Source organism: Parambassis ranga, chromosome 9 (assembly GCF_900634625.1).
Source record: "Parambassis ranga chromosome 9, fParRan2.1, whole genome shotgun sequence".
Taxonomy (NCBI): domain Eukaryota; kingdom Metazoa; phylum Chordata; class Actinopteri; family Ambassidae; genus Parambassis; species Parambassis ranga.
The window spans coordinates 22,530,885-22,554,842 of record NC_041030.1 but is presented as its reverse complement, the minus strand read 5'-3'; the positions used below and the strand labels follow the sequence as shown (position 1 = coordinate 22,554,842).

Below are 23,958 nucleotides of genomic sequence, written 5' to 3'. Positions count from 1 at the left end.
GATTTCTGACATAGATCAAATCGGGCTCAGGCTCATAATTACTAGGTGATAAATTATAGGTGATGAGACAGGCCGGGCCTGGGCAGGGTCAGGCTCTCATTCATCCAGGTCATGTTCTGTCCAAGAGTTCTGAAGAAGCTTCTTCACCACTCCCCAGAGCAGGAGGAGTGATGAAACGTCTTCAGAATAAATCCATGAGTCCAGTGTCCTCGATTCAAACTCTTGGACGTGAGCTCTAAAATCCATCCATCCCTTCCGGCTACCTCCAGCAGCTCCTCGGCCTCCTGCAGTCAGAGGCTGTTGGTCTGTTTGTCAAACTGAGCGCTGTGAGACAGATGAATGAAGTCTGCAGAGTTTCCATTTATTTACTGTGTAACGTAAAACACAGCGTGTCAGTTATGCTGAATCAGATTTAGCTGCATAATCTATGATTTACTGCAGAACCAGCAGCCGCCATAAATCCGGCTGACTCAACACGGACTCTCGTGACAACACATTGCTTGTGATTGGTGGCGCTGACTCCCGGCTTCACGCCGCTGCCGGAGCCGACTCGCTCCGACTTGAACTTTCCTCCTCCCAGACGCCACAGATGTGACGGGAACAAGCAGAATAAACAAGTGAGGAGGAAAAATTGCTTTTCATGTCCATCAGGGGACGAAAGGATTTAAAGCTACACACACTGTGTGAGAGAGAACGACACTGAAACAAAGTGGAGCCCAGCTCAGAGCTTCAGTGTGGGCAGAGGAAACGAGGCCGAACACCTGTTTTATGCTGTAAAATCATTGAAATGATTGTAGCTTATTTAGCAGTAACTGTCAGTGATTGGAGCAGTGATTGATGAGCAGGCTCAGGCTGAGCGTGTGTGTGTGTGTGTTCAGGTTTCCACGGAGGCTGCACCTCTCATACAAAGTAAAGCCCAGACCTTCACCATCGGAGTCCTGCCTCAGATCCCGGGATTCCCACAGCTGGCTCCAGACTGCGACCTACAGATCACAGTGAGGGACACAAAGAAGCTTCTGTTTGTGTTGTGTGCAGCTCGGTGTGTTTACCTAGGCTCTTACCTGTGTGTGTCTGTGTGTGTGTTTGTCTGTCTGTGTGTGTGTGTGTGTGTAGGCTCTGGAGGATCAAGTCACAGAGTTAACTCCTTCAGCTCTGTCCTTCATTGACTCTGAGACTCCCAGTGAGAAGCTCGTCTACAACATCACCAAGCCTCTGCCGCCAGGACAAGGTCAGACACACACACACAGACACACACACACAGACACACACACAGACACACACACACACAAACACACAGACACACACACACACACACAGACAAACAGACACACAGACACACAAACACACACACACAAACACACACACACACAGAGCCACACACACACACACACACAGACAAACAGACACACAAACACACACACACAGTATTAAAGGTATTATGGGTCCTCTCTGGGAAGCAGGTTTAAGTGTCTGCAGACACAGTGTGTGGGGTTCTGGGTTCTGGGTTCTAGGTTCTGGGTTCTGGGGTTCTGGGGTTCTGGGGTTCTGGGTTCTGGGTTCTGGGTTCTGGGTTCTGGGGTTCTGGGGTTCTGGGTTCTGGGTTCTGGGTTCTGGGGTTCTGGGTTCTGGGGTTCTGGGTTCTGAGGTTCTGGGTTCTGGGTTCTGGGGTTCTGGGTTCTGAGCTGCAGCAGCAGGACGTGTGACTCCAGCCTCTTAATGATCACTTAAATAATCATAACCAGAGTTCTGTGATCCACAGTTTTCTGAATCTGCTGTGTTCAGTGACTTCCACCAGGCTGAGCCTGTGTGGGTTTAATGTGGCGTTCAGAGCTGAAGCCTCCGTCTCCGCGGCGACCATCTGTCAGAGGGGGGCATCATCTTCAGCTCTCTGTCTAATGAAAGGGAAAAACGATTTGCAGCAGCTCATACTCATCAGCTAATGGACGGACACGTGTGTGTGTGGACATTTTGAACAGAGCCAGTGAGGCGGACCCTTCACTGTTTCTGAGCTGGAGCTTCTGGTTCCTTCTTACATGAGGCTCAGATGGACCCACGGTGAACCTGTTCATCCTCGTCCTGTTTCCACCTCGCAGTCTTTGTTTTCTTTCACTGCAGAGAAGTGAGGTCATTTAGTGAAGATGAGCAGCAGCACCTCTGCCCCCTGAGTGGGATTAGTTCCAGCTCAGGACTCCGCCTCTGAGGCCGGAGCAGGACAGATCCCCACAGCGGGCCTGAATTGGATGTCTGTGTGTGTCTGTTTGTTTTCAGGGGCCATCGAGCACCGGGACCGAGCGCACACACCGGTCACACACTTCACTCAGGCCGACGTCAATAACGGGAAGATCATTTACAGACCTCCGCCGGCGCCGTCACACCTGCAGGAGCTCTACCAGTACTCCTTCACCGGTGAGAGTCCACACTCACACAGGTTCACATGGACAGAAAGGGACACGGTACCATCACCTCATATCACACACTTCATGTTCTGAGGTCACAGATCACAGCTGATGGACCTTTTATAGAGAACATGATGGATGAATACATGTGGTCTAAGTGACGTCTGCTCAGTGATTATTGATTTACTTCTCATCAATGTCAGAAATGAACCTTAAGAACGGACCAATCAGAGCACAGCTCCACAGCTTCCTGTTTTTACAGGAAATGATTTTTAAAACGTTCATCAGAGTTGGTCTGTGTGTGTCTGTGTGTGTGTGTGTGTGTGTGTGTGTGTGTCTGTGTGTGTGTGTGTGTGTGTCTGTGTGTGTGTGTGTCTGTGTGTGTGTGTGTGTGTGTGTGTGTGTGTGTGTGTGTGTCTGTGTGTGTGTGTCTTTGTGTGTGTGTCTGTGTGTCTGTGTGTGTGTGTCTGTGTTTGTGTCTGTGTGTGTGAGTGTCTGTGTGTCTGCGTGTGTGTGTGTGATTCTGTGTGTGTGTGTGTCTGTGTTTGTGTCTGTCTGTGTGTGTGAGTGTGTGTGTGTGTGTGTCTGTGTGTGTGTGTGTGTGTGTGTGTGTGTCTTTGTCTGTCTGTGTGTGTGTCTGTGTGTCTGCGTGTGTGTCTGTGTTTGTGTGTGTGTCTGCGTGTGTGTGTCTGTGTGTGTGTGTCTGTGTGTGTTCGGCTCCTTCTTACCTTGTTGTGTGTTTGCTTTGTGTTCCTTCCTGTTGTTGTTTACAGTGTGAGTTCTGGCTCAGAGCTGTAAACAAACGGTCAGGTGTTGAGTGAGAGGAGTTTGGAAACAATCTGAGACGATTTCAAAGGAACGTTTTTTAGAGCGCTGAAGATAATTTATAATCCATAATCCATAATCCATAATCCATAATCCAAGATCAAAGCTGACTTACATTTCTCTTAATCTGGGTTTGTGAAGCTTTGAATCAGTGACCCAGCGCCTCCTGAGTTTAGTTGCTTCATCCCCTCAGCTGCTTCTTTCTGTTTTAACCCTACAGGCCTGCCGGAGTCGCTGAGCGTGTACTTCACAGGTAACCCCTTCATCTCTCCACGTCCTGAGAGGATGAGGAGGTCCTTCCTCCCTCAGCATGCTTCTTGTTTCTTCTCTTTGTTTTCTTCTCCAGGACTTTTCTTTCTCCTTCCACCCTCTGAATCATTTTGTTTCACCTCGTTTCTCCTCCTCTCCTTTGCTTCCTTCCTTCCTCCTCCTCTCCTTTGCTTCCTTCCTCCTCCTCTCCTTTGCTTCCTTCCTTCCTCCTCCTCTCCTTTGCTTCCTTCCTTCCTCCTCCTCTCCTTTGCTTCCTTCCTTCCTCCTCCTCTCCTTTGCTTCCTTCCTTCCTCCTCCTCTCCTTTGCTTCCTTCCTCCTCCTCTCCTTTGCTTCCTTCCTCCTCCTCTCCTTTGCTTCCTTCCTCCTCCTCCTCTCCTTTGCTTCCTTCCTCCTCCTCTCCTTTGCTTCCTTCCTCCTCCTCTCCTTTGCTTCCTTCCTCCTCCTCTCCTTTGCTTCCTTCCTCCTCCTTTGCTTCCTTCCTCCTCCTCTCCTTTGCTTCCTTCCTCCTCCTCTCCTTTGCTTCCTTCCTTCCTCCTCCTCTCCTTTGCTTCCTTCCTCCTCCTCTCCTTTGCTTCCTTCCTTCCTCCTCCTCTCCTTTGCTTCCTTCCTTCCTCCTCTCCTTTGCTTCCTTCCTCCTCCTCTCCTTTGCTTCCTTCCTTCCTCCTCCTCTCCTTTGCTTCCTTCCTTCCTCCTCCTCTCCTTTGCTTCCTTCCTCCTCCTCTCCTTTGCTTCCTTCCTTCCTCCTCCTCTCCTTTGCTTCCTTCCTTCCTCCTCCTCTCCTTTGCTTCCTTCCTCCCTCCTCTGTTGTTTCCTTCTGTCTAAGCAGAGAAAGTCTTCTCCTGATTCTCTTCTCTGACCTGAAGTCTCCTTTGTTTGCATCAGGTCCTGTTAGCGGCTGCCTTTTGTCTGTGTGTGTTCTTTAGTGTGAAGATGTTTCGGTCCACAGCGGCCTGATGCTTTTATCCTCCATACATCCTGCTTCAGCTCTGACTTTAAAGTGCACACTCTTCTCAGGGTCTGCAGCTCGGAGGAGAAAGTAAAGAACGTGTGTTTAAAATTTAAAAGGTTTCTGGATGCATCATTTATTCTCACAGTTTCCTGTTCTGCAAAAGACGTGAGGGAAACATGTGAAGGAAGTTTGTAGATATTCAATCAAAGAGGTTTATGAGGTTTATAAGAGTTAAGTAAAAACAAACCACTGAACATGGAGCCAGTCTCTACTGGACACTGGAGGACAGAGTCTAGAGAGGTCACAGGTCAATAAATAATAAAACACTCATGAAGTTCATGCTGCTGTTCATACATAAGTAAACATATTCTGATCATGGAGGATCAGACTGATGAGCTGAACCCAGAGCAGGAATGAGTTACTGTAATAATACAGAACAGATATCAGAGTGTTTTACATACTTCAGGAGAGTTTCACTGCTAATTAGCTCAGGTTGAATCAATACAGCCGCAGAACCTTTGATTACTGCATCAGGTTTCACCTTCAGATAAACTGTCTGTTAACACTGTGTCTGGATTCATGAAGGTTTCATAACATAGAACCTTTTGATGGATAAAGATGGAGAAATACAGAGAAAACCATGGGAGCTGATGAGTATCAAAGATGTGTGGACGTGTTTCTGCCTTTCAGTGGTTGCTTGAATCTTACCTCCTTCTGTGTGTGTGTGTGTCACAGTGTCAGACGGTGAACACACCACTCCTGAGTTGGACTTTGCCGTCCTGCTGCTGTCAAACCACCAGCAGCCGCCGGTGTTCCAGGTCCTGGACCCGCTGCTGGAGGTCAGCCTGGGAGGACAGGCCGCTATAGGTGAGAGAAGAAGAACTCAAACTACATGCAGCCCTCACTGCTTCATCTCCCACTAACATGTTTGTGTGTCTGTGTGTGTGTCTGTGTGTGTGCAGGTGGTCAGCAGCTGGCAGTGAGTGATGCCGACACGGCTCCAGACGAGCTGGAGTTTGAGCTGGTGGAGGCTCCCATCCATGGAGAGCTGATGAAGATGGACGGCAGCACCAACACTCGCATGTTCAATGGTAAACAACACACACACACACACACACACACCTAGGCACAACACAGACCTGAGCTGAGACTACTCCAAGATTATAATCTACATGTAGGCTACCAACCAGCACAGAAACACACAAACCTCCTCCTCCTCCTCCTCTTCCTCTTCCTCTTCCTCGTCCTCTTCCTCTTCCTCCTCCCCTTCCTCCTCCTCCTCTTCCTCTTCCTCTTCCTCCTCCTCTTCCTCTTCCTCCTCCTCCTCAGGCGATATCTTCACGTTCAATGACGTCACTCGAAACGTGCTGCTGTACCGCCACACCGGCCTCTCCACCCAGGAAGACGCCATCACCTTCTCAGTCAGTGATGGCATCTCCATGGCGACCACAGTGGTGCAGGTGGTGGTGCTGGGCGGTGGAGGCGACGGGCCGCAGCGGGACCCAGCGGCCACTCTGACGATGGAAGTGGGCGAGAAAAGCAGCACGGTCGTCAGGCGCTCACACCTGGCGTACACGGTGAGTCTACAGAGGGGTGTGTGTGCGTGCTGGGAGGCCCGATGGCTCACCGGGCCGAGGGGTGGGCCGGGCGATCGAACCTATCGCCACTGCTTCCTGTCTAATTAGTATAGTCAGATATCAATCACCCTGCCAGAGATTAGCAGAGAATCAGTTCAGCCTTGTGGTGCTGCGGTGTGCTCAGATGTCACAGATCTCTGTTCTCAATCTGTTCTCGATCAGGATGACACGTCCCCAGATGACCAGATTCGGATCCAGCTGGTGTCAGTGCCGATGTATGGCATCCTGACCCGGAGCCAGTCCCAGCAGGAGCACCAGGAGCTGAGGGAGTACTCCTCCTTCACCATGGAGGACATCAGCAAGCACAGGATCAGGTAGGAGCTGGGCGCCTGAGATAAAAACACACTCCTGATGAAAGCGAAAGGTTTGGTGCTCCGGTGGTAGTTAATGAGCCGAGAGCAGATTCTCTGAGCTCTGTTTGTTTTATGGCTGCAAACAACAAACTGAAAAGGAAAGTGTGTGTCTGTGTGTGTGTGTGTGTGTGTGTACCATGTGTAATCATTAGAACCACTTACACTGAAGGCAGGATGTTTCTTTGGAGCACAGCAGCTGTGTTCCTGGCTGGCTGAAGCACCAGCAGGATGTGCTCCTCTAATAAACCAAAGATTAAAACCACACTGACCATCATCTCCATCTGCAGGTACATCACTTCTCTAGAAACAGGAAGCCAGCCCGTCACTGACATCTTCTACTTTGTCGTCCATGACGGAGACAACAATCGCCTTGACAACCAGATGTGCACCATCACCATCACCGCCACACCGCGACAGCCGCCAGTGGTCACGGTCCGCAGCGGCATCAAGGTACCTGGGAACTGTTTTTAACTGTACTTTTATACAGATGAATTCATTCTACTGCCCGACTGTATTTAAAACTGTGACATTACATCGCACACATGGTGCGTACTTACCGTCCAGGTCCAGGAAGGGGGCCGTGTGCAGCTCTCCACCAATCACATCATAGTGTCAGATGTGGACACGCCCAAGAAGGACCTGCTGGTCTGGCTGGTCCAGCCTCCTAAATACGGCTTCATTGAAAACACCAGGAGAGGTGAGAACCCCCCCCCTCACACACACACACACACACACCCTGCCACCTGTGTGTCTGTTTTCTATTTCTGTCACATTCACACACACAGCATGCCGTCTGAGGTCCCCGCAGAGCTCCTGCCATCTGCCACAGTTCGACTATGCCGTGTGTTAGCGCTGCCAGAGAGGCGGCTGCAGACGGAGCCGGTGTTGACGTTGCAGCCATGACTGCTGCTGCACGTCCTTCAGTTCCTGAGAGGAAAGATGAAAACAGACCTCCTGCTGGGCCAAAAGAGGCGTTAGATACTTACTGAAGAGTCATATAACAGAATTAAAGAGGGTTTTAACAGACTTTATATCACACTATTTGGGCTCATCCAGTGTTTTAATGCAATGATGTAGTGGAGGATAAATGCACACAGCTGCCAGCAGTGTCCTCTCTCTGCATCCCAGCTGACTGTCCTCCATGCCTGCTGGCGGTGGGTTGAGGGGACAGGGAGGCAGCTGGAGGCTGGACAGGGTCAGTGTGTGAGCACAGGTGGAACCTAAACACCCCCAGCATGATGGACTGTGTGCACACCCACACATGCTGGTGGTGCGTCCACATTTAAACAGCAGTGGTGAAGTGTGACTGTCTGCCAGATGTTTGAACTGCTGTGAACTGTCAGTCTGTGGTCTCTCTCCTGTTAGGGGGCTCCGTGGGCGGCTCGCGGGTCGTGACCCCTGACGTGCCTTTCTCTGTGGATGACCTGACGTCCGACCACATCTTCTATGTCCAGGACAGCCAGCGTAAACCTCAGGCCAAGCAGGACATCTTCAGCCTGTACATCAGTGACGGACACAGCCAGACGGAAGCTTTCAGCGTGGAGATCGACATCCAGGTGAGACTGGCTCCATGGTGGAGGTGGCTTTGAATGTTTAGTCTAAAGGATCAGGGAGGAAAATCAGCTGGTGTTGAAAAGAGCTGCCTGCAGCTGATGTGTGTGTGTAGATGTTTAGTTCGGTTTGAACCCCGACCTTCTCACTCAGCTGCTCTCTCCTTGATCTTTGACTCCATCTTAGAAAAGCAGCTCTGTCCTCAGGCTGTTTGTTTGTCTCAGCATCCACATCCATCAAACCTGCTGCAAGTCTCCAGTAGAACTGATGAGGCTGTCACTGAGCTGATCAGTGTGAGTTTGTCATCACATGCTTGTTGCCTTAAATGTATTCTTCTGGTCACAGCAGAGTAAGGAGGACAGACAGCCGCTGGTGTCTGTCAGCAGCATCCATGTGGAGGAAAACTCCGGGGTCGTCATCACCAACTCGTCTCTGAGCGTCCAGACCCAGGACACGCCTGAGAACGAGATCCTGTTCACCATCATCAGAATTCCCTCCTACGGTGAGCTGACTTCATAAACTGCAGCCGTCAGACGCTCAGTGGAGAGGACGCTAGTGTTAGCATAAACACTCACCGTGTGAGGCAGCTTGATCCTTACATCCAGCTCCCAATCAGCATCCTGAGAGGACGTGCTAACCGCTAACTTCTGACCTCTTCACTGGGTTGGTCTGATTGGTTGAAGTTATCTATGGTCCAATCAGCTGTCAGGTGTTTCCATACGATGACCTCCCCGGTGGTTCTGTGGATTAACACATCTGCTGTGTCACTTCCACACACACACACACACACACACACTCTCTCTCTCTCCCTCTCTCTCTCTCGGACGAGCTGACCTGCAGACACTTTGTTTTCCTGACCTGTTTTTTCTGCTGTATGCTGGAAAAACAAAGAGCTGCACCGGAAAAATCATTTTATGGGAGAAAAATGTGTTTGTTCAGCGATGAATAAGTTAGAGAGACGCAGCAATGAGTGATCGGTCTCACTGGATGAAGTCACAGGACACAGCGTGTTGATGTTTGTGCTCGGCCTGTAGTTTATTATTTTATCCTTCCACTGCTTCTATGATGAGTGAAAGATCTCTCACAGTGTCTCCTCTGACCCCTCTGTTATCAGTCCACCCCTCAGACAGATCAGACACATAGCTGCTCTGGGACATTCCTTATAAGAGACACCCCCCCTCCACAGCAAAGGCCCCATAAAGCAGGTGTGAAGCCGAGTGCAGCGCCGCCATAAAACCACCGAGTGATTTCATACAGGACGATGAGTCACTGGCAGCTCGTCTTTAACAAGCCCCCTCTCCTCTGTCCACACTCACACTCACACACACACACACACACACACACACACACACACACACACACACACACACACACACACACACACACACACACACACTCACACACTCACACACCTGCCTGCTCATCACACACATCTCTGGAGCGCCTCTAAACTCAAAGCAATGCTCGTCAGAAGCGACGACTGAAACCTCACAGCTGCCTGAACGTCCGCCTGCTCCAAATGATAGATTTGTCACTTTCCATTTGTGCCAGCTGAAAACAGAGAGCCGCAGGAACCGGTCTGAAAACAGAGAGCCGCAGGAACCAGTCTTTTGAACCTTTTTAGCACTTGTTTGTGTTTTAAACAGGTGTTATTGCTGGTCTGTATCAAAGCTTCAGACATAAAGAGTCATTTAACCTTTCACCATGTGTTCACCACCACAGAGAGTCCCTGTGTGTGTGTGTCTGTGTGTGTGTGTGCCCTCATTAAGAACCAGGATTTAGGCCCAAATCCCATTTAAACCTTTGATTTCAGAAGCGGTGTAACTTCTGCAATCTGAAGGAGTCTCATTAGTTTCTACAAAGACTTTCTTCTCTTTCATGTACCGCAGAAAAACTCAAACATCCACCACACACACCCCTCCTCCCTCTTCATGGATCTCTTATTCCCACAGGGAAAGTGCGCAGGCGGCAGTTCTACTCTCAGCCGCTGGAGAACGGCCGCGTGCTCACGCAGGGCTCCACCTTCACCTACCAGGACATCCTGGATCAGCTGCTGGTCTACACGCCCGAGACCGTCAGTGGGGGCGCCGATGAAATGGGCTTCACCCTCACTGACGGCAGCTACAAGCACACGGGCCGCCTGGAGTTCACCATGGACGTCACAAAGAGCGAGGGACCCCGGATGACCGTCAACAGAGGCTTGCAGCTTCCAGCAGGTGTTTACGTGTGAATGCTGTAAATAAATGACAGGAAGGAAAAATAAAAACTTTGTTTAATATGCACACTGGAATGACAGCAGCTACAAACTCTGTTTCTCAGGATCATCGTCTAAGATCACGGAGCAGAACCTGAAGGGCACCGACATCGACTCAGACAGCCTGAAGCTCCGATACGTCCTGACCAAAGACCCGCCTTCCGGCCGCCTGCAGCTGACGAGAGGCGGCCGCGTGGAGAAGCTTTCTGTCAAAGGTCCGGTTCAGAGTTTCACCCAGGACGACGTCAACAAAGGTGCCGGCTTCTTCCAAGTTGACAGTTGTTATTGTTTCTCCCTCCTGCAGCTTATCGTAGCTTCTGAATGTTCACTGATGTTTCTCACTGATGTTTGTCACTGATGTTTCTCACTGATGTTTGTCACTGATGATTGTCACTGAGTGGACGCTGCCGCTGCTTCCTGTCTTGCAGGCCTGCTGCAGTACAGCCACGATAAGGCGGAGAGAGGCGGCAGCCTGTCTTTCAAGTTCAACCTGGTCGATCCAGAGGGCAACAAGCTGATCGATCAGTCCTTCTTCATCAGTGTGCTCGGTGAGGGTTCCTCCATCCTCTCTCCACCTGCAGCGCAGCAAATGAAAGTGTTCTTCCATTTGCTGGAGAGGAGCAATTACTCCGGATTTATCCCTGTGTCCTGCGTGCTTACCGATGTCACGCTGCTCACGGACACATGCTGAATACCAAACGAGGCGCTTTCCTTTCTGTCAGACACGCTGCAGGCTGCTCAGTGTTAACGTAAATCTGCGGTGCTGCAGGTTGAGTCCAGACTGAATGCCTGTCCGTCCCTCACGGCCGAGCAGCATCCTGACTCCCAGCTCTCCTTCACCCTGCTCTGTGGTCGTAGCTTACCGCTGATAGCTTCTCTGCCTCTTTCTCAGTCTGTCCCTGCCTGTTTGTCCACACCTCTCCATCCCGTGTCCCTTTCTCTGCTGTCGTTATTCTCAGCTGCTTGTTCCATCATTTCTTATCTCCTCTCTCCTCCCTCACTGCTTCAATCTATTTTTATCAGGATGAGAAGTTGACTGCTGATACTTTGGTCCTTTCTGGAGTTTTCACAAACTTCTTTAGGCCAAGAGGTTCTGAATCTTTCCCTGAAGGGCTGTTTGTGTCTCCTCCTCCTGAGACTGACCTTCCTCTCCTCTTCCTCTCCTCCTCTCTTCTTGTCCAGAGGACCGCCTCCCTCCCTCTGTGGTGGTGAACAAAGGTCTGGTGCTGGATGAGAACACGATGAAGAAGCTGACCACGCTGCAGCTGTCGGCCAACGACCAGGACAGCGAGCCGGGCGAGCTCATCTACCGCATCACCAAACAGACCAGCCTGGGCCACCTGGAGCACGCCACTAACCCAGGTAGGCAGGAAGGGGGACACACACAGTCACAGTGACAGCTGGGAGAGTCTTCAGCGCCGCCCTGCACAGGATGAAGCAGCCTAAGATAACATGACTCTGTGCCCCTCCTCCTGTCCAGTCCTGGTGCAAAGTCAGCTGTGCACATCAGGAGGATCTAAAGGGAGCTACAATAATCCTCTGTGGGGGCTCAGTGCTGTCCACCACTGTCCCAGAGACACAGCTAGTTAGACATGACCTGGCAGGGGAGATACCGTGATCAAGAAGGTGGTTCACCCAGGGCGAGGCTCAGCCATTGCACTCTAGGTTGTGCTGACCCCTGCGAACTCAAAAACCAGGACAGAAACACTACAGTGATCTTCAGCAGTCCACTGATGATCCTTCAGTCTGTGTTGGCAGCAGTGAATATTATATTTATTATATTTGACCTTTGATCTTCACGTTTTCCAGTTTCTATTAAAGTTTATAGAAGATAAAGACGGAGAGTAATGGAAGAGCAGGTGTGAGGCACATGAAGGAGCACTCTGTCCTTAACTAGCTACACACACACACACACACACACACACACACAGACTACATCTGTTGTCTGCTTATGCTGGTTAAATAGAACATGGTGGATGTGACTTCAGCAGAGGCTGAGCCTTGATGCATTCAGTCACAAAGGGCTGATTATCAGCCTCTGTGTGGCTGCTGAGGGATTCAGACCTGGATGAATGGGTTCCCCACATCACTGAATGCCCTCAGCATGCTAATTAGCTGGATGTTAACATGCTCTCTCTCTCTCTCTCTCTCCGATCTTTGAGCATCGCTTCACCTCAGAGCCTCAGAGCAGCTCTGGATAATTACTGCTGGAGCCATTCAGTCCAGACGCTAGCACAGCTAGCACAGCTCGCCCGCTGCTCCGGGGGGAGAGGCTGTCAGTGTGTGAAGAATGTCAAGGTAGCAGCACGGAGAGAGGAATGCTCTCAGTGGCCACTCTGAAAAAGGCTTCAGAAGGCTGATTCACTGAGTGAGAGGATGCGAGCTGATAACCTGCTTCACCTGAGACTTCTCTGAGTCACACAGAAGAAGATGAGATGAGATCAGATGAGATCAGATGAGATCAGATACGATACGATACGATACGATACGATACGATACGATACGATACGATACGATACGATACGAGAGAGATAAGATTTCTTGGCAGGAGCTGCTCAGTTGTGTGTCACAGCTGATCCCTGCTCAGGTCCTGACAGGCAGGTGCTCGCTGCCTGTTATTATAATGAGGTCTAACTTCAGCTGCAGACACGCTGAGGACGAGCTTCATGTCGGTGGCTGAGGTGAAGCCGTGTGGCCTCTGTGACATGTTGGATTTTTCTCTCAGTGTAATATTTCACCTCTTTTATTGGCAGTTTTTTTTCATTGTTGTGTAATATTCGCTCACTGGGCTTATTATTCAGCACCTTCGTATAAATCACCGGCAGCGCTAAAAAGTCCATTATTATAAGAACTCAGAGGAGCAGCCGAATATAAGACATCATGAGGTTTAACTATAGGACCATTCCCAGCCATTAAACTGCCTTATTATTAATGCAGCCATTTATATGACAACTGGTCGGATTGGGTAGAAAATTTCACCCAAACAATCCATTTTTTACTTTTTTAATTTCACACACACACAGAAAGAAAAGAACTTCCAGCATCAAAGGAGGCTTTCTGCTGGTTTCACACAGAGAAATGTTTGGTTGTTGCAGTCAGACCTGATCATACTCTCCTGAGTTTTAATCTGCGGAGGAGCAGCAGAGGAGCAGCGGGCTCGTTAGAGACGTCTCCCTTTAGTTTATATGCTCATTAAAATGATTAAAGGAACAAACAAAGCCTCATAAACTGTGTGGAAAGTTCAGAGAGCGTTTGAAGGATAGATAACTTTCTCTGTGCCTCTGCAGGCAGCAGGATCAGCACCTTCACGCAGGCTGACCTGGTGTCACGCAGCGTCCAGTACGTCCACACCAGCGAAGACGAGAAGCACGCCGACCAGTTCTCCTTCAGCGTGTCAGACGGGACCAACGAGGTGAGCTTCTACACCGCTTCACACGCAGCCTGAATATATGAATGAATCCAACACGGGGACAGAGCGATGCTCCAGCAGACACCCTCCGCCCACAGCTCTGCCTCATGCATAAATCTGCCTCGCTAATCCAAGCTAATGAGGACCACGAGGACTCGAGTAAACATGTGAGAGGTCATTTGGCCTTCACGGCTGGCTGGCTGCAGAGTGTGCAGGCTCTGTGGCCGCTGTAGGGGTTTGTGTGTGTGAAGAGCTGAGCTGCTTCTGTTAATTGTCTCCAGCTGGAGGCCTCTCCAGGGTCCTGCTGGATATTTATCATTAAACTGATGCTGAATGTTTGAGGTCTCTGCGTGGTGAGGAGGGACAGGCTGTTACTACAGCAGACTTGTGTGTGTATTGTGCGTTGAAGGTGTGTGAATATGTTTCCCTGGCTGCTGTCCTCAGGTTGCCCAGACCTTCTACATCACCATCAAGCCTGTGGACGACTCCCTGCCTCTGCTCCAGGTCCCCGGTATGAGGGTGCAGGAGGGCGTGAGGAAGACCATCACGGAGTTTGAGCTGAAAGCTACTGACGCAGACACAGAGGTACGATGCTGACGAGGCTGATGGATGACTGGTGGTCACTGGTGGTCACTCCTGAAGCTCAGCTCTGGGAGGGTTTAGAGAGGCAGCTGGTCAGAGCTGACGTTCCTCCACAGCAATGATCTCAACATGAAGCTTTTTCTTCCTCTCCTCAGGCTGAGTCCATCGTCTTTACCGTCGTCCAGGCTCCTCGCCACGGCGCCATCGAGCGCACCAGCAACGGGCAGCACTACAGACAGACCAGCAGCTTCACCATGGACGACGTCTACCAGAACCGCATCAGCTACAACCATGACGGCTCCAACTCGCTCAAGGACCGCTTCACCTTCACCGCGGCCGACGGCACCAACCTGCTGTTCATGGTGGAGGAGGACGGAAAAGAGGTGTGTGTGTGTGTGTCTGTTTCTCTCTGTGTGTGTGTGTGTGTGTCTCTGTGTGTGTGTGTGTGTGTCTGTGTGTGTCTCTCTGTGTGTGTGTGTCTGTGTGTGTGTCTCTGTGTGTGTGTGTGTGTGTGTGTGTGTGTCTCTGTGTGTGTGTGTGTGTGTCTGTGTGTGTGTCTCTCTGTGTGTGTGTGTGTGTGTTGATGTCTTTATGGTGGTAATTATGCTGAGCCTCGGTGTGAACTGAGTGAGTAGCTTGTTGTTTTAGCGTCCTTTTACCACCGGTCATTATATGATTCATCTGAATGACAGCATGTCGATAACCCCAACACACACACAGACAGACACACAGAGACACACAGACACACACACAGACAAAGACACACACAGTGTGATAACCACATCTTCTAAAGAGCTGGAGTCAGAGCCTTAACGCCTCCAGTGGGTGACGGCTGCTCTCTGTTTACCTGCTGCAGTAATGAGCAGCTCGGATCGATGCAGGAATCACCTGCTGCTCTTATTTAGTTTAGTTCAAGTGGAAACAGATCTCATCTCTCACACCTTTCCTGCTCCCTTTGGTCAGTAAAGATTATCCACCACTGAGGTTTGAAGGATTTGTGGAACTTCGATGTTGACTAACAAACCCTTCTGTTTTCAGATAGTGACTGCGGCTCCACAGAAGTTCAAGATCGACATTCTGCCGGTGGATGACGGCACGCCGCGCATTGTCACCAACCTGGGACTGCAGTGGCTGGAGTACATGGATAACAAGGTGGACAGGACGCTGACACTCTACCGCTCTAATTTATCAAGAGTCCTATCAATAGCACAGGACAAGCTGACAACTGAGATTTGTTATAGGAAAAAATGAGCGAATGAATAATGAGATGTCTGATAAATAATTGCTGACGTCTGCAGCTTTCTTTGCTTTTTTGTCCTCCCTGAGCATCCATACTTTAAACTAACTAAGGCTTGAAGTTTTTCTTTGGAGGATGTCGGTGCTGTACACATGCTCAGTCCGCTCTCTGATGTTGCCAGGCAACCAACCTGATCACCAAAAAGGAGCTGCTGACCGTGGACCCTGACACGGACGATGGACAGCTGGTGTACGAAGTCACCGCGGAGCCGAAGCACGGCTTCCTGGAGAGCAAGCTCAAGCCCGGCAACACGGTCACCACGTTCACACAAGGTGAGAAAGGACGCTTGTCACCATGGTGACGGCACCACTCCTGTCGCAACACCTCTGACCTCTGACCTCCACGCTGCAGACTGTTTCACAGCTCACCAGCATGGTGACGTGCTGCCCTCTTCTGTTCACCCTGTGTATCTCATACATGATTTTACAGCAGATGTTTGCACGGACCTTTTAGATGAGTTCCTGCACAGTGAGGGTGAGCTCAGTCAAAAGAAGACACACACTCGAGCCCACACAGTTTTTCAGCCTCACCTCAGAGTCTGCGCTGCTTGTTGTCGGCCGTGGCGGCAGACGGCCGCACCAACATCATGTTCTTAATGAAAACACCCAGAGAGAAGAACTGTGAGTCTGAAAATACACCGAGTTTCAGGCCTCATGCTGCTTCCTCATCATCTCTGCAGTGTTTATACGGAGCTGCCTGAAGGTCATTGGACCAATTTTCTGAGTGTTTGGGTCTCTAATAGACTACTTCCTTTTTCTGGATGGTGTAAATGAGCAGAAAATATGAGCCGCTGACGACATTTATCCTCATTCTGACTCCCAAATAATGTAAAATGGCCGGAGGCTGCAAATTGTGGAATCATTATTTCAAAGGAAATTCATCCTTCAAACGGCTTCTATTATTAAGATTCAGCTCTGGTGTTTTTTCATTTCTGCTCCGCCTCCCCCCTCACAGTGAGGTCAGTGATAGGTGAGTCACGTGCCCCTCCTGATGCCTTCCATCAGAAAGATGGGGTCACTGATCTGAGCAGTGAAACACGTCATTTATATCAGGACTGCTGTGTGAGTTTGGGAGGATGCTCAGGCCGTGAGGGGTGCAGTTTTTTTCTGACCCCGTTTGACCTTTCTTCTTCCCAGCTGACATCAACCTGGGGCTGATCCGCTACGTGCTCCATCAGGAGAATGTGCTGGAAACCATGGACAACTTCAAGTTCCTGGTTAAGGACAGCAAACCGAACGTGGTCAGTGACAACGTCTTCCACATCCAGTGGTCCCTCATCAGCTTCGAGCACAGAAGGTCTGAACCCTGAGCCAGGCTCTGTTCCTGTGGTCTGTGTCCTCTAAAACATGAACTGAACTCTTTCTTCTTCTTCTTCTTCTGCAGCTACAACGTGAGCGAGAAGGCCGGCACGGTGGCGGTGACAGTGAAGCGAAGCGGCAATCTGAACCAGTACGCCATCGTGCTCTGCCGCACTGAGCAGGGCAGCGCCACGTCCACCAGCAGCACCGGGTCCAGACCGGGCCAGCAGGACTATGTGGAATACGCTGGACAGGTGATAAAACACTCTTCACACCGACCCAGGCGGCGTGTTCTGAACCACTGCTGGCGTTCTCTCTTTCAATGAGTCACAGCGGCTCCTCCTCTCTCCTCTCCAGGTGCAGTTTGACGAGCGTGAGGACACCAAGGTGTGCACCATCATCATCAACGATGACAAGGTGTTCGAGGGGGTGGAGAGCTTCCAGGTGGAGCTGAGCATGCCTGTGTACGCGCTGCTGGGCGGGAACACGCGCGCCCTCGTCAACATCAACGACACGGAGGACGAACCCACTCTGCAGTTTGACAAGAAGACCTATCACGTCAACGAGAGCACCGGCCTCGTCCACGCCCCCATCGAGAGGAAAGGTGAGGCCGTGTAAGACGGCGCTGTGACGGTTCAGTGTGAACAGCTGATGAAGCTGCTCTGCCCCCCCCCCCCTCTGCTGCCTCACAGGTGACACCTCCAGCACAGTGTCCGCTCTCTGCTACACCGTGGCCAAGTCAGCTCAGGGCAGCAGCCTGCACGCGCTGGAGTCCGGCTCCGACTACAAGAGCCGCGGCATGACCAACGACAACCGCGTCATCTTTGGCCCCGGCGTCAGCATGAGCACCTGTGACGTGAAGCTCATCGACGACAGCGAGTACGAGCTGTCTGAGGAGTTCGAGCTGGTGCTGTCAGACGCCTCCGACAACGCCCGCATGGGGGACGTATCAGTGGCCAAGGTGGTCATCGATGGACCCAACGACGCATCCACTGTTTCTCTCGGCAATGCCACTTTTACGTTCAGCGAGGACGCTGGTAAGAAATGCTTTTGCTCCACCCAGCTGGTGCAGACACCATCAGACAGCTGACCTGAATGTGACAGCTGAGGTTCATCTTTATCTGCACTCTCCAGGCACCATTGAAATTCCGGTGCTGCGCCACGGCAGTGACCTGTCCTCCCTGACCTCTGTGTGGTGCGCCACCCGTCCTTCAGACCCCCCCTCAGCCAGCCCAGGAGTCGACTACATCCCCAGCTCCAAGAAGGTGGAGTTCAAACCTGGAAAGACGGAGGAGGTACAGACACAGACGCCTCAACCTCGACACAGTCGATTCTTAAATGTTCAAAATAATCTCTAACAGCAGCCAGGAGTAGAACAAGAAGGTTAAGCAGCCTTCACACGGTGATAAAGCCGCTCTGTAGATCTCTTTATTCCGCTTTTGTTTGTTCACAAACCTCAAAGGAAGCCTCGTGTGTGCTTTCAAAGCATCTGCCAGCGCTGTGTGTCTCAGTAGTTTCCTGAGATACGCTGCTGTTACTCCCTCTGATGCCGACTCAGCGGCAACACAATGCTCCACCGTTCTGCCTCTGCGCCCTTAACACAGGACAGCGAGACTCGAAAACATGTTTTTATACAGAAGTAAAGCTCTGTTGACACTCTGACCTCTTTTCGAGCAGACCTGCAGTCTGACCATCATGGACGACATCCAGAACCCGTCCATCGAAGGATCCGAGTCCTTTGTGGTGTTCCTCAGCTCTCCTCAGGGCGCCGTCCTCCAGGAGCCTTACGAGGCCAACGTCGTCATCACTGACACTTTCCAAGACAGTACGTCCACACAGGAAGCTCACACATGGTAAAACACAGGCCCGCCTCTCACCGCTGTCTCTCTCTCTCTCTCTCAGTACCCAGCATGCAGTTTGAGAAGAGTGCCTTCACGGTGAAGGAGAAGGACGGCGTCCTCCACATCCCCATCATCCGGACCGGTGACCTGTCCCTCAAGTCATCGGTGCGTTGCTTCACCCGGACCATGTCCGCCATGGTGATGGACGACTTTGAGGAGAGGAGGAACGCAGATGAGTCACGCATCACGTTCCTCAAAGGCGAGAAGGTAACGCGTGTCACGCAGCGTTGGCGTCGCTCTCCCCAGAGGCAGCACTTCAGCGGATGTTTCTGTTCCTCAGGTGAAGAACTGCTCCGTTCACATCAACGACGACTCCATTTTTGAGCCTGATGAGGAGTTCCAGGTGCATCTTGGGACGCCTCTTGGTGACCACTGGAGCGGCGCCATGGTGGGTGTGAACGACATCGTCACCATCACAATCACTAATGATGAAGATGGTAAGCGGGCGCTCAGGCACTGGTTCACGCATCGTGTCCGTGCAGTTACTGTCAGTGTTGATCCTGGATCTGGTTTTGTGTCCTTCAGCTCCAACCATCGCGTTCGAGCAGGCGTCCTATCAGGTCAGAGAGCCGCCTGGTCCGGATGGCACCGAGGTGCTCAACATCAAGGTGGTCCGGACCGGTGATCTGGATCGCACATCCAAGGTCCGCTGCAGCACCCGGGATGGATCAGCCCAGTCTGGAGTGGACTACAATCCCAAGAGCCGAGTGCTCAAGTTCACCCCCGGTCAGTGCTGAAAACATGTGACTACGCCTAAAAAATGGCCGACATTTGAGTGGGGGTGAACGTGTCTCTCCCTCACTTCACAGGAATGGACCACATCCTGTTCAAAGTGGAGATTCTGTCCAATGAGGACAGGGAGTGGCACGAGTCCTTCTCTGTGGTTCTGGGCCCTGATGACCCTGTGGAGGCGGTGCTCGGGGAGAGCACTATGGCTACAGTGACCATTCTGGACCAGGAGGCTGCCGGCAGCCTCATCCTGCCCGCCCCGCCTATTGTAAGAGAACCGACAGATAAAGAGGAAACATTATGTGGTGCAGGAATCTGATCTGAGTGTGAGCTTCCTTTCCTCCTCTTCCTCAGGTGGTTTCTCTCGCCGACTACGATCACGTCCAGGAGGTGACCAAAGAAGGAAGTAAGAAGACTCCCTCTCCAGGTTACCCTCTGGTGTGTGTCACCCCCTGTGACCCTCACTACCCCAAGTACTCTGTGATGAAGGAGCGCTGCGAGGAGGCCGGAATCAACCAGACCCAGGTGCACTTCTCCTGGGAGGTGGCGGCACCCACTGACACCAACGGGGCGCGCTCGCCGTTTGAGACGGTCACCGACACCACCCCGTACACCAGCGTCAACCACATGGTGAGCTGATCCAGGGAGGGATGGAGACTTCAGATGTCTGACTCCTCCTCCTCCTCCTCTTCATCCTCTGTGTCCTCTCATTCCTCTCAGGTCCTGGACAGCATCTACTTCAGCCGTCGCTTCCACGTCCGCTGTGTGGCTCAGGCCAGGGACAAAGCCGGTCACCCCGGAACGCCACTGAGGAGCAACATCGCCACCATCGGCACAGACGGCTCCATCTGCCACACGCCTGTCACCACGGGAACCGCACGAGGCTTCCAGGCGCAGTCCTTCATCGCTACGCTGAAATACCTGGACGTCAAACACAAAGAGCACCCCAACAGGTCAGCAGTGGCACATGGACGGATGGCCTTTTATTTTAACTGTGTGGGTAACGTGGTCTCTGTCCCTGTTCAGAATCCATATCTCAGTCCAGATCCCCCATCAGGACGGCATGCTCCCCCTGGTGTCCACCATGCCGCTGCACAACCTGCACTTCCTGCTGTCAGAGTCCATCTACAGGCAGCAGCACGTCTGCTCCAACCTGGTCACCCTCAAAGACCTCCAGGGGCTCTCTGGTCAGTCTCACACACACAGTCTCACACATACACAGACACACACACAGACAGACACACTCACACACAGACACACACACAGTCTCACACAGACACAGACACACACACACACACACAGACAGACACACTCAGACACACACAGACACACACACAGTCTCACACAGACACAGACACACACACACACACAGACAGACACACTCAGACACACACAGACACACACACATACACAGACACACACACAGTCTCACACAGACACAGACACAGACACACACACACACAGACAGACACACACAGACACACACAGTCTCACACACAGACACACACACACACAGACACACAGTCTCACACACACACACACATACACATACACACTCACATACACACACACAGACACACACACAGACACACACACAGTCTCACACACAGACACACACACAGACACACACAGTCTCACACAGTCTCACACACACAGACACACACATACACAGACACACACACACACACACACAGACACACACACAGTCTCACACACAGACACACACACAGACACACACAGTCTCACACACAGACACACTCACACACAGACACACACAGTCTCACACACAGACACACACACACACACTCACACACAGACACACGCACATACACAGACACATACACAGACACACACAGTCTCACACACAGACACACACAGACACACACAGTCTCACACACACAGACACACACACACACAGACACACAGTCTCACACACACACACACATACACATACACACTCACATACACACACACAGACACACACACAGACACACACACAGTCTCACACACAGACACACACACAGACACACACAGTCTCACACACAGACACACACACACAGACACACACATACACAGACACACACACACACAGACACACACACAGTCTCACACACAGACACACACACAGACACACACAGTCTCACACACAGACACACACAGTCTCACACACAGACACACACACACACACGCACATACACAGACACATACACAGACACACACAGTCTCACACACAGACACACAGACACACACAGACACAGGTTTTAACAGTTGTTGAGCAGCTGATGTGAGTTTTCTAAATCCAGGATCTTTCTTTAAATCGGAGTGTGCTGACTCGTTTGGATCTCTCTTTCTTTCACAGAGACGGGTTTCCTGGACGACGTCTCCTATGACAGCATCTCTCTGGGGCCCGGTTATGACCGCCCTTACCAGTTCAATCCCAACATCCGCGAGGCCAAGACCATCCAGCTCTACAAACACCTTAACCTCAAAAGCTGTATCTGGACCTTCGATGCCTACTACGACATGACTGAACTCATCGACGTCTGCGGAGGCTCCGTCACCGCTGACTTCCAGGTCCAGACTCCACACACTGTCCTTGTTCTGGAGCTTTACACTGTATCACTCAGTTAACCCCTCATTGTTCCATGTTGGCCAAACATGGGACGTTACATCATATCTGTCAGAGACTCACAGTGCTGATGTCAAATTAAGAAGTGCTGATGTTGTCGCAGGTCCGGGACTCGGCTCAGTCCTTCCTGACGGTGCAGGTTCCGCTCTACGTGTCCTACATCTATGTGACAGCACCGAGAGGCTGGGCCTCCCTGGAGCATCACACTGAGATGGAGTTCTCCTTCTTCTACGACACCGTGCTGTGGAGGACAGGTGAGCATGCTCTTCAGGATATCAGCCATCAGTGTTGGTCTTCTGCTCTCATTTGGTTCTGAGCTGTCATTGGCTGGTTTCTGTCCACAGGGATCCAGACTGACAGCGTCCTCTCAGCCAGACTGCAGATCATCAGGATCTACATCAGAGAGGACGGACGGCTGGTGATCGAGTTCAAGACTCACGCCAAATTCAGAGGTCAGTTCACAGGAAGTCGTTCAGATGTTCTGCTCCAACAGAGGACGTTCCTCCACATCACTCTCTCTAAATCTTCTTTCAGGTCAGTTTGTCCTTGAACACCACACTCTGCCCGGCCACAAGTCCCACCTGATGGCCCCTGACCACCTCGGAGGCATCGAGTTTGACATCCAGCTGCTGTGGAGCGCGCAGACCTTTGACTCGCCGTACCAGCTGTGGAGGGCCACCAGCTCGTACAGCAGGTCAGCAGAGGAGTTCTTCATCAGGTTTCACATCTGTGAGACTCCGCCTCGCTCTGTCTGATCATCACTGATCCTCTGTGTCGCCTCACAGGAAGGATTATTCTGGAGAGTACACCGTCTTCCTGATCCCCTGCACTGTGCAGCCCACCCAGCCCTGGATCGACCCCGGAGACAAACCTCTGTCCTGCACGGCTCACGCTCCGGAGAAGTATGCCGCCCTGCTGTGAACCAGAGAACCACGGTCCAAGAGCTCCAGGAGCTGAACAATGACTCTCCCTGTTTGTCCCTCCACAGGTTTCTGGTGCCGATCGCTTTCCAGCAGACAAACCGGCCCGTCCCTGTGGTCTACTCCCTCAACACGGAGTTCCAGCTGTGCAACAATGAGAAGGTGTTCATGATGGACCCGGCCACTGCCGACGTCTCCATGGCTGAGATGGACTACAAGGGAGCGTTCTCAATGGGTACGACAGGGTTAAACTCATCCGCTGGCGGCAGCATGTTTTTTCCTGAAGGATGTATCATGTGGATCCTTCAGAGCCCAGAGGATTTCAAGATTGTGACGGCTTTAAATCAGTTTTACAGCGAGTACAGAGGGTGACTGCTGCAGTCTCAGGAATAAAATAAAACATGTCCCTCTGCTGCCCCCTGCAGGTCAGACCTTGTATGGCAGGGTGCTGTGGAACCCCGAGCAGAACCTGAACGCAGCCTACAAACTGCAGCTGGAGAAGGTCTACCTGTGTACCGGCAGAGACGGATACGTTCCCTTCTTTGACCCCACGGGGACGCTGTACAACGAGGGGCCACAGTACGGCTGCATCCAGCCCAACAAACACCTGAAACACCGCTTCCTGCTGCTGGTAGCGGACTTATTTCCACTCTCTGCTGCCTTTAATAGTTTTTATTTTTACACACACCTCCTCACGTGTTGTTCCTCCCTCCGTGTCTCCTCTGCAGGATCGAAAGCAGCCGGACGTGTGTGACAGATTTTTCCACGATGTTCCTTTCGAGGCTCATTTTTCCTCCGACGTGCCGGAGCTGCAGTCGATGATGGCCATGCCGGGTGTGGACGGCTTCACTATGAAGGTGGATGCTCTGTACAAGGTGAGGTGGAGTCACGGGTCAGAGGTCACAGCCACTGTGAGATGTGATGGAGGATTTTAAACTCACAGTGCCTCCTTCTCTC

General features: G+C 51.5%; 1 protein-coding gene and 1 pseudogene across 4 annotated transcripts in view; both read left to right on the top strand.

The window, feature by feature from the left end:
- fras1 (Fraser extracellular matrix complex subunit 1) overlaps positions 1–23,958 on the top strand; it is a 379,111-nt gene that overhangs the window by 353,723 nt on the left and 1,430 nt on the right. For 2 of the 4 annotated variants that reach the window (XM_028415283.1, XM_028415290.1), the window contains 42 exons: positions 879–995; positions 1,114–1,228; positions 2,269–2,406; positions 3,442–3,474; positions 5,177–5,308; positions 5,404–5,532; positions 5,771–6,018; positions 6,241–6,392; positions 6,719–6,881; positions 6,996–7,128; positions 7,797–7,987; positions 8,328–8,484; positions 9,935–10,198; positions 10,302–10,490; positions 10,665–10,784; positions 11,419–11,598; positions 13,524–13,648; positions 14,090–14,230; positions 14,383–14,610; positions 15,266–15,379; positions 15,646–15,796; positions 16,661–16,820; positions 16,908–17,076; positions 17,180–17,426; positions 17,515–17,859; positions 17,957–18,117; positions 18,500–18,647; positions 18,725–18,930; positions 19,004–19,160; positions 19,249–19,449; positions 19,533–19,720; positions 19,807–20,082; positions 20,173–20,405; positions 20,479–20,639; positions 21,812–22,026; positions 22,185–22,335; positions 22,426–22,533; positions 22,616–22,775; positions 22,867–22,983; positions 23,070–23,236; positions 23,427–23,632; positions 23,730–23,876. In XM_028415283.1, coding sequence (XP_028271084.1) covers positions 879–995; positions 1,114–1,228; positions 2,269–2,406; positions 3,442–3,474; positions 5,177–5,308; positions 5,404–5,532; positions 5,771–6,018; positions 6,241–6,392; positions 6,719–6,881; positions 6,996–7,128; positions 7,797–7,987; positions 8,328–8,484; positions 9,935–10,198; positions 10,302–10,490; positions 10,665–10,784; positions 11,419–11,598; positions 13,524–13,648; positions 14,090–14,230; positions 14,383–14,610; positions 15,266–15,379; positions 15,646–15,796; positions 16,661–16,820; positions 16,908–17,076; positions 17,180–17,426; positions 17,515–17,859; positions 17,957–18,117; positions 18,500–18,647; positions 18,725–18,930; positions 19,004–19,160; positions 19,249–19,449; positions 19,533–19,720; positions 19,807–20,082; positions 20,173–20,405; positions 20,479–20,639; positions 21,812–22,026; positions 22,185–22,335; positions 22,426–22,533; positions 22,616–22,775; positions 22,867–22,983; positions 23,070–23,236; positions 23,427–23,632; positions 23,730–23,876 — 7,143 coding nt within the window. The remainder of the gene's footprint in view (positions 1–878; positions 996–1,113; positions 1,229–2,268; positions 2,407–3,441; positions 3,475–5,176; positions 5,309–5,403; positions 5,533–5,770; positions 6,019–6,240; positions 6,393–6,718; positions 6,882–6,995; positions 7,129–7,796; positions 7,988–8,327; positions 8,485–9,934; positions 10,199–10,301; positions 10,491–10,664; positions 10,785–11,418; positions 11,599–13,523; positions 13,649–14,089; positions 14,231–14,382; positions 14,611–15,265; positions 15,380–15,645; positions 15,797–16,660; positions 16,821–16,907; positions 17,077–17,179; positions 17,427–17,514; positions 17,860–17,956; positions 18,118–18,499; positions 18,648–18,724; positions 18,931–19,003; positions 19,161–19,248; positions 19,450–19,532; positions 19,721–19,806; positions 20,083–20,172; positions 20,406–20,478; positions 20,640–21,811; positions 22,027–22,184; positions 22,336–22,425; positions 22,534–22,615; positions 22,776–22,866; positions 22,984–23,069; positions 23,237–23,426; positions 23,633–23,729; positions 23,877–23,958) is intronic. The other 2 variants (XM_028415285.1, XM_028415287.1) reach the window with 2 other exon arrangements.
- LOC114442098 (uncharacterized) lies at positions 11,825–11,964 on the top strand (annotated as a pseudogene).